Source organism: Sminthopsis crassicaudata, chromosome 4 (genome assembly GCF_048593235.1).
Source record: "Sminthopsis crassicaudata isolate SCR6 chromosome 4, ASM4859323v1, whole genome shotgun sequence".
Taxonomy (NCBI): Eukaryota; Metazoa; Chordata; class Mammalia; order Dasyuromorphia; family Dasyuridae; genus Sminthopsis; species Sminthopsis crassicaudata.
This window is the reverse complement of record NC_133620.1, coordinates 406113130-406130875: the sequence shown is the minus strand read 5'-3', so window position 1 is coordinate 406130875 and position 17746 is coordinate 406113130. Positions and strand designations below refer to the sequence as shown.

Below are 17746 nucleotides of genomic sequence, written 5' to 3'. Positions count from 1 at the left end.
CTAAAATGGGGAAAACTTGAAGCTTTCCCAATAAGATCAGTGAAAGAATAAAGAGAAAAGAAAAAAACAGATATGAGAGATGAAGAAACAAAGACACCTGGCCACTGATTAGAGCTGTGGCTGTGTGGGAGAAATGCCCCCAAATTGATTATCACAGAATCCTAAATTGGACAACTGCTTTATCCCAAATTTTAATTATTTCTATCATTCTTAAATTCACTTTGAGGTTTGACTTTAAGTTATTGAGAGGCAAGGCAGAATTTGGATAGCCTTGTAATTTCCTGTCTTATTCTGCCATCTTCTCACCATTTCCTGTTTACTTTCTTCCACTAAAGTCAGATGATCATAGATGCATAGATTTAGAAGTAGAAGGAAACTTCTATTTATATAGAAGGCCACTTCTACTACTACAAAGGCCACCCCCCTTCAGGGTTCTGCTCCCCACTTGGGAGAATAAAAATCATGTTGAATGTTACCTAAGGGTCCCCATGAATAACCTCTGGATATAATCCTGATTATGCTTCTTTGAACAAAGCTTTCACTTTGAAAGACTGGATTTTTAGGGTGGATTATATGAAAATCCATTCAGCCTTGCCTTGAGGAACAAAATAAGTAAAGTTCACAAAATCCAAAGGAGAAATGGATAAGAAATTAAAAACAAGCAAACAAACCAAAAATAAAAAGATGTGGCACAGATCCATGACATAGAAGCTATAGAACACTTCAATTATCTGGACATCTGCTGAAGTTCTCTCTTGCCAAAGGCAGAATAGCTAATAATTTCTTTGCTTGACTTAATGATCATTTCATTCTTCAAAGAGAGAGAAACCAACAAAAGGGAATTTTATTCTGGATCTGCTTCCTACCAGGCACAGAGGAAATGGTTTCTGGGGTGAAAATGATAGACCTTGGAAGGAAATGAGCACTCCAGTCTACAGATTCTATGATGAAGAAGGGAAAGCTATCAATGGTCTGACATGCACTCATGGATAAAAATTCTACTGGGGAAATCATGCCAGGAGGGATGGGAACTTCTATACAATTCTGAGGACAGAGAAAAACAAGGGGGCAGGTGGCAGAGCCAGAATGGGGAGAGAGGAGAAAACCTGGCATCAAGGGATAAGTAATCAACAAATCATACCAAATTCCACCCACCCCACCCCCCTTTCTGTGATAATCAATTTGGGGGCATTTCTCCCACACAGCCACACCTCTAATCAGTGGCCAGGTGTCTTTGTTTCTCCATCTCTCATATCTGTTTTTCTTTTCTCTTTATTCACACAGTCACCATCTAGTAGATTTAGAAAAATCCTAGAGATTATTTTTGATCATGACTCTTTCTTACCTCGTGTGGATTTAAAACACAAACAGATTTTGTCTATCAATGAAGAAAAAAACAAACAAAACAAACACCTGTTTGTGAAGACAGACAGACTATTTACTATGATAGCAAGACTAATGCAAGTGCTACAGGATATTCCAACAAACTAAATTCTACCATATGGTAAGTTGGAAATGCCAGTATAGGACAACATGTGGATGAAAGTATTATGAAGGGACAGAAGAGCAGAGAACATGAGTTCTCTGGGGATACAATCCATCTCTTTCATCACTGCCAAAGTGATTTTCCTAAAGAGTAAGTTGACTATATCCCTCAACAAACTCCAATGGTTAGAACTTAGAAATAATGGGTCCCATACTAAATGATACAGATCATTAAAGTATTAACTTTCTATATTCTCTTTCTCTTTTCTCTCTCCATATATATGAATATACATGTATGTGTATCTATCTACCTATTTCTATATATCTATACTTATATCTATATATCTATATATTTTTATATAATTGGTTTCCTTTGCAAGTCCATGGATTCTTAACTTTTAATCACTTCCCACAATTTAGTGCCATGGAACCATTATCTGGTTTCCCCAAAGATGAGCATAATTGTGACCCTTAGAGAAAGAGTCAATGATACTTTTCACTCTGGGATGTTCTGGAACACCCAGACATTTCTAGCCCATGCTTTATACATACTCATGATCTCTAGTTTCTAAGATCCAACAAGGAGCAGCAAGTAGCCTAAAGGACTCCTGCCTCTGTACCTTTGTTTACAGTATGAGCTGTATTTGTATTACCCTCTCCCTCTCTCTTCCTGATGAATTTCTACTTATTTAAAAATCCAGCTCAAATGCCATCTCATTCAAGAAATTTTCCCAGATACCATCTGTCTTGTGTTTCAGAAAACTTTGTTTATTACTCTCAACTACTTTATTGAACTATTCTTAATAACAAATGAATATCAGATAGTCTTTTCATTCTTCTTCAAAGGAACCCTTGAAGTAACTCCCTTTGCCCATACTCCTAATTTGTTCACTTCTCTAACTTCCTAAAAGAAGAAAGATTAACAAAGAGGCAAAAGAGGCTGCTTCCTGAAAGGGGAATCATTGAACTATAGGTAGCATAGATAGTAAATATACTACCTGCATAATAAATACTTGTTGATTGATGTTCAATAGACAACAGTTGGTAATCTAGATGCTAACATATGACTTTCCTCCTTTTGCTATCCTGCTAAACCCAATGAATTTGTTTTTTCTTGTCCCTACCTACATAAAAACAAATATCCCCCAAATTCATATTAAAAATCTATCTTCTCATTGCTTAAAAGTAGACATGACTCTGAGTGTTCATATAAAAGGTGAAACCTGTATTTTTTTTCACTGTACACACTCTCACTTAAAGCTCCTAGGCACCTGAGAAGGCCTGATTTGGAGAGAATTAAATTTCTTAAAGAATAGCCTGGTTAAACCATATTATTTCCATGCAGTAGTTAATATTCCTCATGGACAAATAGAGATGAACTTCTAAAAGATTAGTTGGGGGAAAAAAATCAGAATTCTTGGTAGACCAGTTCTCAGGATTGTTGATTGTCAGGCCAAACTTCCTTTTTCAAAATAAACTTTAATACTTCTGCCTCTGTCACTCTCTGTGCTCATCTCTGTCTCTCTCCCTTCCTCCCTCCCTCCTTTCAGCCCTGGAATTCACACATTAAAAATTTCATAGTTTCTCTCTGATTGATTTACTCCTTTCTGAACCTCCCTTTAAGAAGGGTGTCCATGTTATTCATGTCTCATTCTTCTCCAGGTTCCACTCTGGTCTTCCTTTACCTGTAAATGTTTCATGACTTCTCTCTTCTTTTTAGCTTCTTTGTGTATTGTCTTCCCCTAGTAGAATGTAATCCTTGAGGGCAGGGCTTTACTTGTATAAATGTATAGCCAGTGCTGAGGCCAGTGTCTAGAGAGTAGTAAATACTTAATGTTTGTTGGCTGTCTTACATCCACAGAACTCTGATCATTATCATTCTAGGATGAAATCCGAAACTAAGGAATTAGCTAATGAACTACAACAAAACAAAACAAAAACTTACATAACTAACAGAAAGTAAACATTGGGTATCAAAATAAATAATTAACATTTGAATTATCAACTTCTATTTTAAAAAAATTAAGATTGACCTGGCTTCTTTAATATTCCATATAAACTAAGGAAAATTGATAGTTTTAGGGTTAGAAAGCCTAGAGATTTACCCTACATTGAACACTCAACATTAGGAATTAGACAACATCTGTATTTCTCTTTTTAGAACTAAAATATTTTAAAAATGCCCCTAGGGGATAAGTAGCTTAAAAGGGTAGTATATGTTAAGTAATATCAAGCACAAGACGTATGAATGATGGGTAATGAGGGAGTAAGAACTAGGGAGAAAAACATACAGAACAACTTTAACAATGTAAATGAAAAGAACTATAGCTAGTATTTGTGTTGCCTATCACATATGCCAAGCACTTTCCTAAGTGTTTCACAAATATTATCTTATTTGACCATCATCACACAATTGAAATAGAATGAAATTATAATGACCATGCTTGACCCCAAAGAATGTTCTCTTTCTTTGGAGAGATAGAGGATTATGGGTATGAAAAACTGCATATTTTAGTTTTATGAACTGTTTTTTTTTCTTTTTAATTTTTTGTTATGAGAGTGACTCATGAAGAGGGTGGGGAAAGACTTAGAAGACCAGATATTATAAAAACAAAAGACATCAATAAACTATCTTTAAAGAATGTTGTCTACACACACAATTTGAAAGCAAAAAAATTCACAAAATAAATATGACCAATGTGATTATGCCTTTGTTAAGCTGTGTTCTCAAAACTCTGTATTAGTTCTAGGTAAGTTTAAAATTTACAGGAAAATTACCACTGCTGTCAGGCCTTCTGAGATATTTGGATTTAATAAAATCCTAGAGATTATTTTGGGTGTGACTTTTCTTCCTACTTTTTTTTTTTTTTTTTTTTTGTGCCTGTGAGTGATTATCAATACAGGACAACCCTACTTATAGAAACAAAGGATTATATGTTGCGGTAGTGAGACTAACATAAGTGCACCACAGAATGCCAACAAACCAAATTCTACCAGACAGTGAGTCAGAAATGGCAATAACAGGGAACATTTGAGTGGGAATTAATTTTAAAGAGGAGAAATAGGAGAGAAGAGAAAAGCAGTTGTGGAAACACAGCTGCAAGAAACTGTGAATAAATGTCACCAAAAGAACCAAATGAGAGCAAAATGTACCCAGAGAGAGCATCATTACCCCCAGCCCTGTGATCTGACCAGATGGGAAGATTGTCCTTCATGGGAGGTTCATTACAATTCTGTTGTTAGAATTGGAGTATGGAGCTTTTCATTCAAAGATTAGGTCACTGAACCCCAGAAGAAAGGAGAGCACCAGCTCATGAGCTCAAAATGATCATAGCTGTGCATGACCAAGAAGGGTTTAGATAGGAATATATAACATCCTGAAGAGAGAAGACTCACCTTCAAAGAAGAAAAAGATGTCTGGATGACCCCCCCACACACACACACACATACACACTCCTCTCAAATACTCTTCCACAGCTTCACACTCCATCCTGAGGCAATATGGCTTTATTCTTTATTCCCCTTCTTTCATCTCTCCTTCCTCCAAATTTTATATATATATATATATATCCTATTGTTTGTCAAGCAAACTACCAGGGAAAAGAAATGGGAAGCTAGAGATATGTGGTAGAGGAAAGAAAAAAAAAAAAAAAAGGGACACAGATGCCAAAAAGAATTTTCATTTTTATAATCAAAATGAATTTTTTTACATAGACAACAGAAACACACCAATATTTTGTGCGAAAAATATTTTTAAATAAATTTTTGTCTTTTTTTGTACATTCTGATATACATATGTAACAAGGTTTATGGCACTGTAACCAGAGTCAAATCAAAATAACAAAGGAAAGGGGGGAATAAAAGGTCCTTGCTTTTGTTTTATTCCTTTCTAAATCCAAGCCAGCCATGTTTGTCCTACCTTTCTATTATTAAAGAGCCAGCTCTAACTGGTTTGCACACTCAAAACATTTTATTATTGCACAAGAAGCCGGTGAAGGCATATGGCATGATGGTCAAGTTTCTTGCTGTTTAGAAACCTTTTAAACCCAAGAAGGGGGAAAAACCAAAAACCAAAACAAAACAAACAAGAAAAAAACCCAATCTCAGCATATGAAGCAAACAATCAACAGTACCTTTTATCTCTTTAAAACAGTGAGTGAAGGATTCTTTAGACGATTTAAGCTGTCCTGATACCTTCATTTCACTGATAACCACAGCTAAGTTTGGTTTGTGTTTTCTGTATTAACAGCCTTGGCAAAATCAAGGCTTTTTGTTTCAGTATCTTTAATGCTTAACTTTGGCTATTTTTTAAAATTTTTAAGTGTAATTTATTGGGTCTATGAACCTGCACAGACTACTTAGCCATAAAGTCTACAAGTAGCTGAAAAAGGGAGAGAGAATGGGGGTTGGAAGTCAGTTGGGACAACAATATCAAGTGCTGTTTTGTTTCTACCATTGTTTTTTTTTTTTTTTTTTTTAATATGACCACTTTAGTTTCCCTATTTTTAATGAATTTGTGGAACACAAATCTCAATGTCATCCGACATGAAATTGTTCTCACACTTGCTAAAATTGGAAAGGATTTAAATGTTTGTTTCAATTAACAAACTACCCCCAATCTCAAAAAAGAATATTAATAATAATAACAATTATAATAATAATAATAAACAATCTCAACTCTTCCACCTCCAAATCAAATGAATAACATCACACGGTGGTCACACAACTGTCTCCACTCCAATGAGCTTTGGCGTAAGGATTCTTGGCGTCACTCCATTATTGAGGTCTTCCTCAAACTCCAGCAATTGCCCCATAAAGTTAAGGTTGGGAGAAATAATTGGTCGTTTGCCTTTGACAAATTTATAAGCATCAGTCATGGTCATCCGGGTGTGCTTCATCAAGTAGGCAATGACGATGGTGGCTGAGCGGGACACTCCTGCTTGGCAATGGATGAGAAGTCCTTTCCCACACTGGTGAGCTTCCTCTGTAAAAAGAGAATGGGAATAGAGGAGAAGGAAGAAGAAGAAAGGGAGGAGTGAAGAGTGTTGACTTGTTATCTGAGTATAGACTCCATTTAAAAAAAATAACATAACTAAATTTTTTTTGAAAGCAAGTATAACTTCATAGTCATGTCACAATGAGAAAAATGGTATGGAGGATAGAAGATTGGGTAGAGTCAGGAAAACTTGCATTCAAATTCTGCTCAACACATATGAGTTCTATAATTCTCTGTTAAGACAATAAATTACAGATTCGTTGTTGATATGCAATGGTGAAAAGAATTTTCATATAGAGAATTTCCCATATTGATGAGATCAGTTTCCCATTCCTTTATGCAGCCAGAAACCAGATGAAGTTGAAGTTAGCTAAGTTAGTAGAATAAATGTCTATATCTAAGAGACTTTATGAATAAAAATCAATTGACCAGAATAAAAATATGGGAGCAATAGGGTGAGACTTATTTTTAATCTCTTGGGGGGAAAATACAATTTGCTTTGTAAGCAGTGATAATTATAAGACAGATTGTCCTCATCAGCTCGGCCCAAGGATACTTAGAACGCTTTCTGACATTATGCTTGGAATGCCCTAATGTTTCAGACAATGATGAGTAGGGTATAGAGACCTCAGGAGACTAGTGATTTTGATTGCATTGACTTTCAGTTTGCCCCCGAGTTAGGAATTGATATTGGAGTCATCAAATATCCTCATATTGCTTTTAGCTACCTGAGGATGTTGCCTACTAATCATGTTAGCATCTATAGTTTTCCCACTGCTTTATAATTTCCTTCACAAGAACATTAAGGAGGCTGGACTATGTGACTTCTAAGATTCCTTGAAGCTCTAATTCTTCCCCCTTCCTCCCCAAATAAGAGAAAAGGTACAGAAAGGTTAATTAACTTGCTGAAGATCAGAAAAGATACTGGAGGAGCCAGGATATGAATTCAGGTCCTTTGACTCCAATGACAGCATTCTTTCCATTTTGTCATGTTGTTTCTTTAATAGTAATTGGTTGTGTGTTTTTTAATCTACCTATCCATTCAAAGGCATATGTATATGTATCAAAAACTATTTATAATCTTTATATCACTAGAAACAAACACAGTGCCTGGTATATAGCAGGTACTTGAGGTACTCTCTGATTCTTTTTAAAAGAATTTCTCCCTTTCCTGACCCTTCCCCATTACTAGTTAAGATAGAGGAAAAACTCCTTTTTAAAAAAAGCAATTTTCTAATACTTTTATTTATTTTATTTTATTTTTGTGGAGGCAATTGGGGTTAAGTGACTTACCCAGGGTCACACAGCCAGGAAGTATCAAGTATCTGAAACCAGATTTGAACTCAGGTCCTCCTGATTTCAGGGCTGGAGCTCTATCCACTATACTAACTAGCTGTTCCCCCCCAAAAAAAAAGTGATTTTAAAAGAATTTTTTCAGATTATTAACTGGTTCTTAAATGAAAGGAGACTTGAAAAGTTATTCTGTGACTTTTAGTGTTTACACAGTGACTTGCATATCACAAGCACTCAAATATTTGCTGAAGAACTCAGTGGATAGAGTGCTGAGTCTGGAGTCAAAAAGAACTGAATTTAAATCTGAACTCATTCAATACTTAGTGGCTGTGTGATCCTGGGCAAGTCACTAAACCCTATTGACTTCAGTTTCATCATCTGCAAAATGAGCTGGAGAAGGAAATGGTAAACCACTCCAGTATTTTTGTCAAGAGAACCCCAAAAGGAGTCACAAAGAGTTGGATATGATGGAACTAACTAAACAACAAGAACAAGAAAATGCTTGCCTATACATGTGCTTGTATGTGTAGCACAACAACAGGGCAAATTCTAGACTTTAAGCTACATGAGGTCAAGAGACTTTGTCTTCTCTAAACTTTGTTATCACTTATAGACCACAGTATATTACCTTTGTATAGTCAATGCTTAAATTCATGTTTTATGAATGAGGAAACTAAACCATAGTACCAATGCCACAGCAACAAAAAGAAGCACCATTAGGTACATTTTTAAGGGGAAAAAATGAAGACCTAATAGTAAAGAGGGCTCTCCTTTTAAAATTTTTGTTTAAAAAAAAAAAAGTAGCTGCCTAGGAAGGGGAGGGAGGAAGAGAGATATTAAAAAATGAGCATGATATAAGAACATCTACCAGTTAAAAAATTAAACATAAAACAAACAACAACACATGGAAGTTATGCCAGTCTAGCTATATCTTTACAAAAGACTAAAAAAACTAAGTATCAAAGGAAACTCCCATAAATGTCAGTTTGAGAAATAGCATGACAAGAGATAGGATATCAGGGTGTGATTTCTCTAAGCAATTCTTATTGGCTTTCAAAAACCTAATCAGATCTTTTAAACCTAATTTTTATTTAAAAAGTCATAGATGAAACGGTGAGAACCATGTATTCTTCTATATGTTGTTTTTACTTGCTGTCTTGCTAGACTTATAAACCATTTAGCAAGTAAAATTAGCTTTGTTTGACTCAAAACAAGTGTACAAAATTTGGGGTAAAGCACAAAATTTGTGATCATGGTTACTTAACTCAAGATTTACTCATGGTTCAGACAATTAATAGTCTCTTGCTTTCATCCAAGCTATTTTTCAAGTCATTCTTCAATTTATTTCATCCATCTTTGATTTTCTATTTTCCAGCTCTCTTCCAGGTGGTGCTTTTGAGTATTTTCCACTTTAAATTTATTAGTTGATTTATTAACTAGAATGACGTTTATATATTCTAGGATGATTCTCTCCTCTCCCTCTCCTACTTAAAGTTCTCCCAGTTCTATAAATTATCCAGGTTTGACTGGCTAACCCAATGTAAGGAAAACAATTTCCTCATGCTTCTCATCTGCTCTAATTAAGCCAGACTATATCATAAAGCCACAAACCAGTCTGTTTTTCACCTACATGTTGATGATGAAACCCTTCTTACTCAAAGCCAGAAAGTAGAATGTCCTCAGGGCTCAAAACTTGGCTCCAATATGGTCAAGGAAGGAACTGAAAGTTTCTATATAGCCCTAATTAATTTTGGGTTAGTAAAACTTAAAGGAGAAGACTATAAATTACCAATTACTAATGACTGCTGGAGTGAATATATTGCCTTCATGATCATGGTGAAAGGGGTAAAAGAATCATGAGGAATCCCAGCTCTGCTACAATACTCCTCCATGGTGACTTTGACTTGCCAAAAATTCTCTGGGTCTCAATCTCTTTAATCTGGGTTCTAATATTCTATGATTTTAAATACAAGGAAAATAAAAGCTTTAAGAAAGGATAAAAACCAGCTTTAGTGCCCCAAAATGGCTCTGAGTTTTATAATAAAGGTAAACCATGAATACATTTTCTTAATATGATAATGACTTGCTATTGGCTGTAGCATTTTGGATAACACTGGGTACCTCTCCCCTTCATCTAATGACCTTGTTCTATTTTCCATAATTATTTCCCCATATCTATAGAAACATTGGTGCTAATAGCTCTTTTTTTCTTTTAGTAAAATAATCACTTAATTGTTCATTATTCATTTATTCATGCATTCATTGGTTGCCTTTGGGATACTGCTATAGTGCTTTAAAGGTATGATCTTTTCTATTTGTTCTGTTTTCTTAGTTGAGCAAACAAAAAGAATATGGTACCTTCTCACCAGGACTAAGCTTCATCCCTCTTCTGTACTAGGCTATCAAGTTAAGAGACAAAAAACCAAAACCTTGGCAACTGAAAAAGAAAACCCATACAAACACCACAGTGCCATTAACATTCCTGCAAGATTTTCTAGAACTGTGCTTAAACAAATGGGACCCTGCCCTGACCTCCCTCAACTATCAAGCAGTACTCTAAGAAGCCTTTGCTAGGGAAGTAAAAACCACCAGCAAATAAAAGTTAAGTATAAGGGAAGGTGAGATCAGAGTGCCTCCTTCCGTGTTTTCCCTCATGGTCTAGAGGAAGAACAGCATCAGGTATGTTACTCTTGGCAAGAACATGGTGCAAAGAAATGAGACAGAAATCCCTGAATTTTACAGCCCACTAGGGATCTAGATCAGAAGTAATCTATGAATGGTTTGTCAGTAGAAATTTTCTCATTTTCTCTCTCTCTCTCTCTCTCTCTCTCTCTCTCTCTCTCTCTCTCTCTCTCTCTCTCTCTCTCTCTCTCTCACACACACACACACACACACACACACACACACACACACACACTCACATACACACTATATGTATATATACATATAGTGTGTATGTGAGTATATATATATATATATGTTTGCATACCTAGTACCTGGCACCATGTCTGCATAGAGTAGGCACTTAAAATCAAAGCTTGTGGATGAATTGGGGGTAATAAAACCTGGATTTGGAGTCAGAAGATTTTCAATACTAGTCTTTGTCATTTAACTGATCAAACCAACTAGCATTGATTAAGCAACCAATTGAACGCTAGGTACTATGCTAAACACTGGGAATACAAAGATGGGCAATAATCAGTCCCTGATATCAAGGAGCACATAGACTCCTCAAGAAACATGCAATCAAGTAAGAGATATAACAGAATAAATTAGGGCTATCTCTGATGGGAGGCATTAAAATGAAAGAGAATTGAGTAAGCGTCTTGTAGAAGGTCAGACTGATAATTGAAGCTGAGGAGGAAGTAAGAGGAGGAATTGAGGGGGAGAGAAAATATCAAGCTAGTAAAAACACCAGGAGATGGAGTATTTTGTGCCCCGTGACCTTTGGCAAATCATAATTACATCTCTTTGAAACCCATTTTCTTCATTTGTAAAACAGGAATATTACATATTCTACCCACCTCACAAAGCTATCTGTATAAACCCTCTGAGTTGTTTTTGCTATTATCCTCTCATATGGGCTTCTCATCTCAATTGTAGATTATCCAATCACCTCTTGTTAAAGACCAAGTGGCCTTTTGCTATTTGAACAGGTCTGAATTTAATTTCTGAAGATAATATTCAGGATAACTCCCTTTCAGAACCATAATTGGATATGTGGATGACAGGAGCAAGCAACAGAAATGTTCAATCAACTTTTCAAGACAAAGTTAGATTAAGAGGAGGAAAGATTCCGTATCCTTCACATCAGCTCCCCTGAGTATCAAGGATGAGAGGAAATGATCTGAGATTGGGTTAGGGGGAGAGAGGAAAAGGAAGGAAGCATCCTATCTGGTAGCTTTCCATTTTCTCTATCCTTCATAATCAACTTAATTGTTGCTATGCTGGTGAGGAGTAGAGCAAGTGTTTTTTAAAAGTATTCCCCCTAAATTCTGGTGACCAATGGCAAGGCTCCAATTGCCCTGGACTAATTCTGATTTTTGTTCTTTTTGATGATATAGTGGCAGGAGAGATGGATGGAAGGGAGAAAAGGAAGGAAGGAAGGAAGGAAGGAAGGAAGGAAGGAAGGAAGGAAGGAAGGAAGGAAGGAAGGAAGGAAGGAAGGAAGGAAGGAAGGAAGGAAGGAAGGAAGGAAGGAAGGAAGGAAGGGAAGGAGGGAGAGAGAGGGAGGAAGGGAGGGAGGAAGGAAAGAAGGAGGGAGAGAGGAGGAAAGTAGGGAGGAAGGAAGGAAAGAAGGAAAGAAAAGGGACATCTTGGAATCCAAGACAAACCTATCCTCAAAGCAGAAACATTAGAGAAATATGGTAAAGGAATTCCCAGAGGAAATAGTTACCAATGAACTCAAAAGCCTCTTCAAAGTATTGCCTCAGGTTCTGTTTGTTGCTGTCTGTGGCAGGCAGTCGCTTGTAGTTAAACAGGCCCTTCTCATAGTGGTAGAGGGGGAGGTGGGTGGTGACATTGATGATGTAGCCGATGTTTAGTCGCTGCATGGTGTCCAGGTCTTGAGCGTCATGCTCATTGCCAAGGAACAAGCAGGGCAGGATGGGGGTCAGCTCTGCATTCTCAATGTCAGGGGTTGTGGGGGGAAGGGGCTGAGGTAGCACACTGGAGGCTGCAGATGCTCCCCCTCCACCTTCTGGGCACTCCTGTAGCTGGAGGGAGCTATCACAGAGGTTTTCATGGTTCTGCTTAAAACTACTGAGTCCACCTGGAAAAGGAGGGGAGGAAGAAAGAGAAAATCAAATGGAAAATCATTAGATTTTTTTTAATGGTAGAAAACTTTTTTTGGTGCCATAACATATTTTTTTTAAATGACAACTGATACATACATCTATATCTATAGTTGAATGGATGTATATATAAAGTAAAGTGAAAACAGTAAGAATGTACAAGGAAAGTGATCAGTCATGAGTTTTACTGGATGCTTTTATTAGGTGAAAATATATCCTTATCAATTCAATTTTGAAACATACATGGATGCATTTTTATAAGTCTTATCACTTCACTGGATTTTAAGCTCCTCAAGGACAGAACCATGTCATTTTTCATGTTCCAGTTACCTTCCAACTTCATTTCAACAATCATTTGTATTTCATAAAGACAGTTCACATGTATCTAGAGGCTTATAGTAAGTTTTTGCCCTGGAATTTCTTTATATGAGCCTTTATATGCAACAGTTTTACAGATTAAAAAAGACATTCAAATCAGTTAAATACTTTTCACATAATCACATCTAATCTATTCCAGAACTAAAATATCTTGGGGAGAAGACAAAAGTTTACTTGCTTTAGATACTAATGATATTCAACTACTTTCATAATGCCAACATAACACAGAAAGCAAAATGAAAAGAACCAAGAGGTTCTTTAGTTAGGCTAAAAATCAATATGGAAAGTCTATTACCTCATCAGTTTCTGAATCCGATACAATTTCTAGTCTTTCTCTTTCAAGTTTTTATCTATAGTAACCCATCCAGGAAGTATAAAATAGAACTTAGACAGTATCTTATAACACAGATATCAATAAAACTGGTAAGAGATGAGGTGAAATAGAGAAGAAAATGGAAAGAACACTTTATTCTTGGTAATAGTTCACCTAAAAAATGTAAAGGGTCAATGCTATAATTACTGAATTCACTCAGAAAAAAGAAACAAAAAACAAAGCAGCTTTTACTTGGAAAATGAAAAAAGGTAGCTGTGCTCACAACACATGGGAACTATAATTGGCTTCCATATTTAGATCTCTCCAATCCTGAATATCACTATTCTATCTGCCAAGATAACATTGGCCATAAAGACAGGCCCAAACAGAATTTTTAAAAGAGAAAGAGGGTGGAGGAGAGTTCTCTTTCTATGGTTCCCTCTCTGTCTCTCTCTGCTCTATCAATCTATTTCAAAAGTTCAATCATTTACCATGGCTACCCAGGGGAAAATCGCTAAATAATTACAAAAACTTACTTAGTCTCTCTCTCTCAGGGAATTCAACTAAATACTTCCCACCAGGAATTTGTACCTTAGATCCTCATCCACTTTCTCTGAAGAATGAAGAAAGGCAGCAATTTTTTTTGGATCTGATGTGAATAATTACGGATCAAAAACAAGCTATACAAAAACTCTAAAGACCAAGAAAAAAAAGTATCTGGGCTACTATTATTTAGTACACTGAAGCTGTGTTATATCTTAAAGGGCATAATCTTTAAAAGGAAACAACATACACACACACCAAAATATAATCCCCCCAAAAAACAACTCACACTCAAAAGCTGTGTACAGCTTTTTCAAATTCCCTTTCTATACCTCCTTTCCCGATGACATCAGCTCGAGGCTCCCCACCTGCCCAGTTGCCATAGCAGTTACACAAAGACACACAATGACATCAGTTGGCATGATATCAGCTCTTTGAGTGCAAACAATACAAGAAGAACTACTCTGTTTAAAGACTTTGGTACAACTGTGTTCTGGGGAGCCAATGATGTAATGTGAACAGGTGGCTTGGGCCTTCCATTTGCCTACAGGGTGGGGGGGTTGGGAGATTGGGTAGGGGATATAGAGATTATGTATGACAGATATCAATGGAATACTCCATATCATTTGGAGTGTATGTGTACATTTTGTGTTGAGATCATATACATACATTTAATATACTTCTGAGAAAACAAATTGAGAGTGAGAGTCAGGGAAAAGTATGGAGGAAACATACCTAGCTGAAGAGGGAGATACTGAGGGCTCCAGAGAAATATTCTAAGATTTATTCAGCCCAAATTTCTCATCCATTTTCATTTAAGTAAATCAAAACATATGCATGTAACCATATACATACACACAACCATATACAAATCATGAGAACGTGTGACAAAATTTGCATACACACACACACACAACTGCAGAAAACCTCTTTATGTGGACATGGCAAGAATGAAGAATACTTGGAAGGGATAAAAGTGGGAATGAAGAAACTAGAATCTAAGGATTTTTATAATTTTTGAAAATTTCTACAGGAAAGTAGTGGGACAGAAGAAAATTTAGTCTATATTGATCTCAACAACTAGAAATACATATATATATATATATATATACATATATATATATATACATATATATATATATATATATATATATATACAGAAAAATTTTTGTGACTTTAAAACCATAAAGGGCTGTCTAAATTTAGTTATTGTTTTAGTTGTTGTTATTATTGTTGTTATAATATCTAAAAGCCAATGTATCACAAATAATTTTAGAAACCCCTCCCTGGAATTATGGGAATATTTAAAGTCTTATAGAGTTTTTAAAGCTTATGATAAAGGACTAAGAAAACACTAAGTCTTTTCATTTTAAAACAGGGTGACCATCAAGAAATTTGAGCACTTTAGGCATTAGAAAAATGGTATCATATTTTTTTTAAACTAAGAAAACAGATACTCCCTCCTTTCTGAAAGGCTAAAATCCAACTTCACTTGGTTGGCAGGGAAATGAGAGTCAGGTTTGTTTTAAAGAATGAAAGTCTATGGTTCTGGCCATAGAGCCTCTCCCTTCCTCCCACTGGATGTTATCAGCAAAAAAATTTTCTAAGCATGAATAGTTTAGCTGGAGCTATGGATGTTTGACACTGCTTCTGAGGGCCAATAGTAAAGCACTTTGGAAACTACTGATGAGCCTCTTTCCATTTTGAGTGATGAGAAGAAATGTTCCACTGAATTTGAAATTCTTTGACAAAGGAAATGTGTGGCAGTGGAATTGATGCTTCTCAGGAACCCAGAGAATATTTAGTGATGTAGCTGAAAGCCAGTCTTCTCTATATAGTATATATATATATGTGTGTGTGTGTGTGTGTGTGTGTGTGTGTGTGTATGTATGTATATAGTATAAACCTCTATGAATGTGAGTCAGGAATCTTTTCTACATGTTAAGAATGGATAAAACTTTTATACACAAACCCAGGAATTTAATGCTAAGCAGGATAGTAAACAATTTCCAAAGACATCTCTGTCTCATGAGAAGCAAGGAATAGAAATATTAAGTACAGATAGTATCTAACATCAGTTTCTCCTATTATCTATTGACAGAGATGCTATGGTAAAGAAATGGACTGAGTATTGGGCTTGGAATCAAAAAACCTTGATTCAAATTCTATCTCTGATTCTTATCTCTGTGTCTCAAGAAATTCTTTAGTCTTAGTAGTACCAGAAAGACTGCTAATTTCTAGTAAGAGGACTTGGATTCAAATCCTGATCCTTTTGATCACTATGTGGATTATGGGCAAATCATTTAACTTCTTTGAACCTCATTTCCACATCTGTAAAATGAAGAAGTTAGATAGACTACCTTACCATTGAAGTCCTTTGCAGAGCTGAATGTATGACCTAGTAAAAAGGTAAAGGCAAATCCTGCATGGGTAAAGGGAAATCTCTTAACACAGATTCCTCGGAAATGATAAACCTTTTCTGAATTTTTCTTTTACATGAGGCAAATTCAGTGCCAAAGTATTATTGCAGTTCAGAAATGAGAGGGAAATGAGAGAAAAGGAAAGGAGAGAAAAGGAAAGGAGAGAAAAGGGAAGGAAGGAAGGAAGGAAGGAAGGAAGGAAGGAAGGAAGGAAGGAAGGAAGGAAGGAAGGAAGGAAGGAAGGAAGGAAGGAAGGAAGGAAGGGAGGGAGGGAGGGATGGAATGTTTATTAAGTATCTATCATGTGCTAGGCACTGTGCTAAATTTTTTATAAATTTTATCTCATTTGATCCTTCCTACAACTCTGGAAAGTAATTACTATTGTTATCCCTTTTTTTTATAATTAAGGAAACTGATGCAAATGGAGGTAAAGTGATTGATCTGTATCAAGTGAGATGATACCCATATAAAATGCTTTGTAAAATGTAAAGGCTTCTAAAACAAAACAAAACAAAACAAAAAAAAACCCTAGTTAATATTATGTAAGTTCCCACCACAAGACATTGCAGGTAAAGGATACCAACGTAGAAACTGGGAATATAATAATTATTATTATATCTAACATTTATTATAGAGCTTTCAGATTTGTAAAACACTTTTAAATATATTGTCTCATCTGATCTTAACAGTTCTGTGAAATAGATGCTATTATCCCCATTTTAAAGATGGAGAAATTGAGTCTAGAAACTGTTACATGGCTTGTTCAAGATCATATAGTTAAAAATATGAGATGAGATTTGTACTTTTATCTACTTGACTGAGTCCAGCATCATCACTTCAGAGAATATGCTTTTATGAAGTTTGTATCATTAACATTCACTTGTAGTTTTAATTCAAACCATGTGAGATGGGGGAAGTGGGGATAACTGGGAGTCCATGGAGATTGAACTTGGAATCACAAGCCCCTGTGAATACTTTCATCCATTGGATAAGTTATCAATGGAAGTCAAAACCTTGAAGTGCCAATTAGACATTATGCGAAATTAGAAGCAAATTGATAGATAGAGCACTAAGTCTGGAAAATGAGTTCAAATCCAACCACAATTACTTAATAGCTTGTAATCTTGGCTAAGTCCCTTAATTTCTGTTTCCCTCAGTTTCCTCAATTGTAAAATGGAGATTAATAATAACAGCACATAGCAGGTGCTATATAAATCCTTTTTTCTTTCCTTAGAGTATAACTCTTTAATATCTCCTTTTCCCTTATCTGTGAAGGTAAAACATATCCCATCCACTTTGACTTAAAACTACCAGGATTTCCTTTTTTTTTTTTTCCAATCTTCCCTGGCCATTTATTCTATGACTTGGGCAAAATACACTATTTATATGTTTACCCGATGCTCATTTTCTCTCTCTTCAAACCCCAGGCCCATCTGGATGTGATCTGCATTCAACTACAAGCACCTGGGCCCTTCAGACTCTCATAAATTTGGGATAGGGTAGTTGATGGATTCGTTTTCTACTC

At 35.9% G+C, this 17746-nt stretch overlaps 1 protein-coding gene across 1 annotated transcript in view; it reads right to left on the bottom strand.

Annotated features, from left to right (window-relative positions):
- Positions 1–5151: 5151 nt before the first annotated feature.
- The window catches only part of DUSP10 (dual specificity phosphatase 10), a 44328-nt gene continuing 31733 nt past the window's right edge, over positions 5152–17746 (bottom strand). The window contains exons 3-4 of the mRNA XM_074262696.1: positions 12171–12545; positions 5152–6469 (exon numbers count right to left, since the gene is read on the bottom strand). Coding sequence (XP_074118797.1) covers positions 6204–6469; positions 12171–12545 — 641 coding nt within the window. The 3' untranslated portion in view covers positions 5152–6203. The remainder of the gene's footprint in view (positions 6470–12170; positions 12546–17746) is intronic.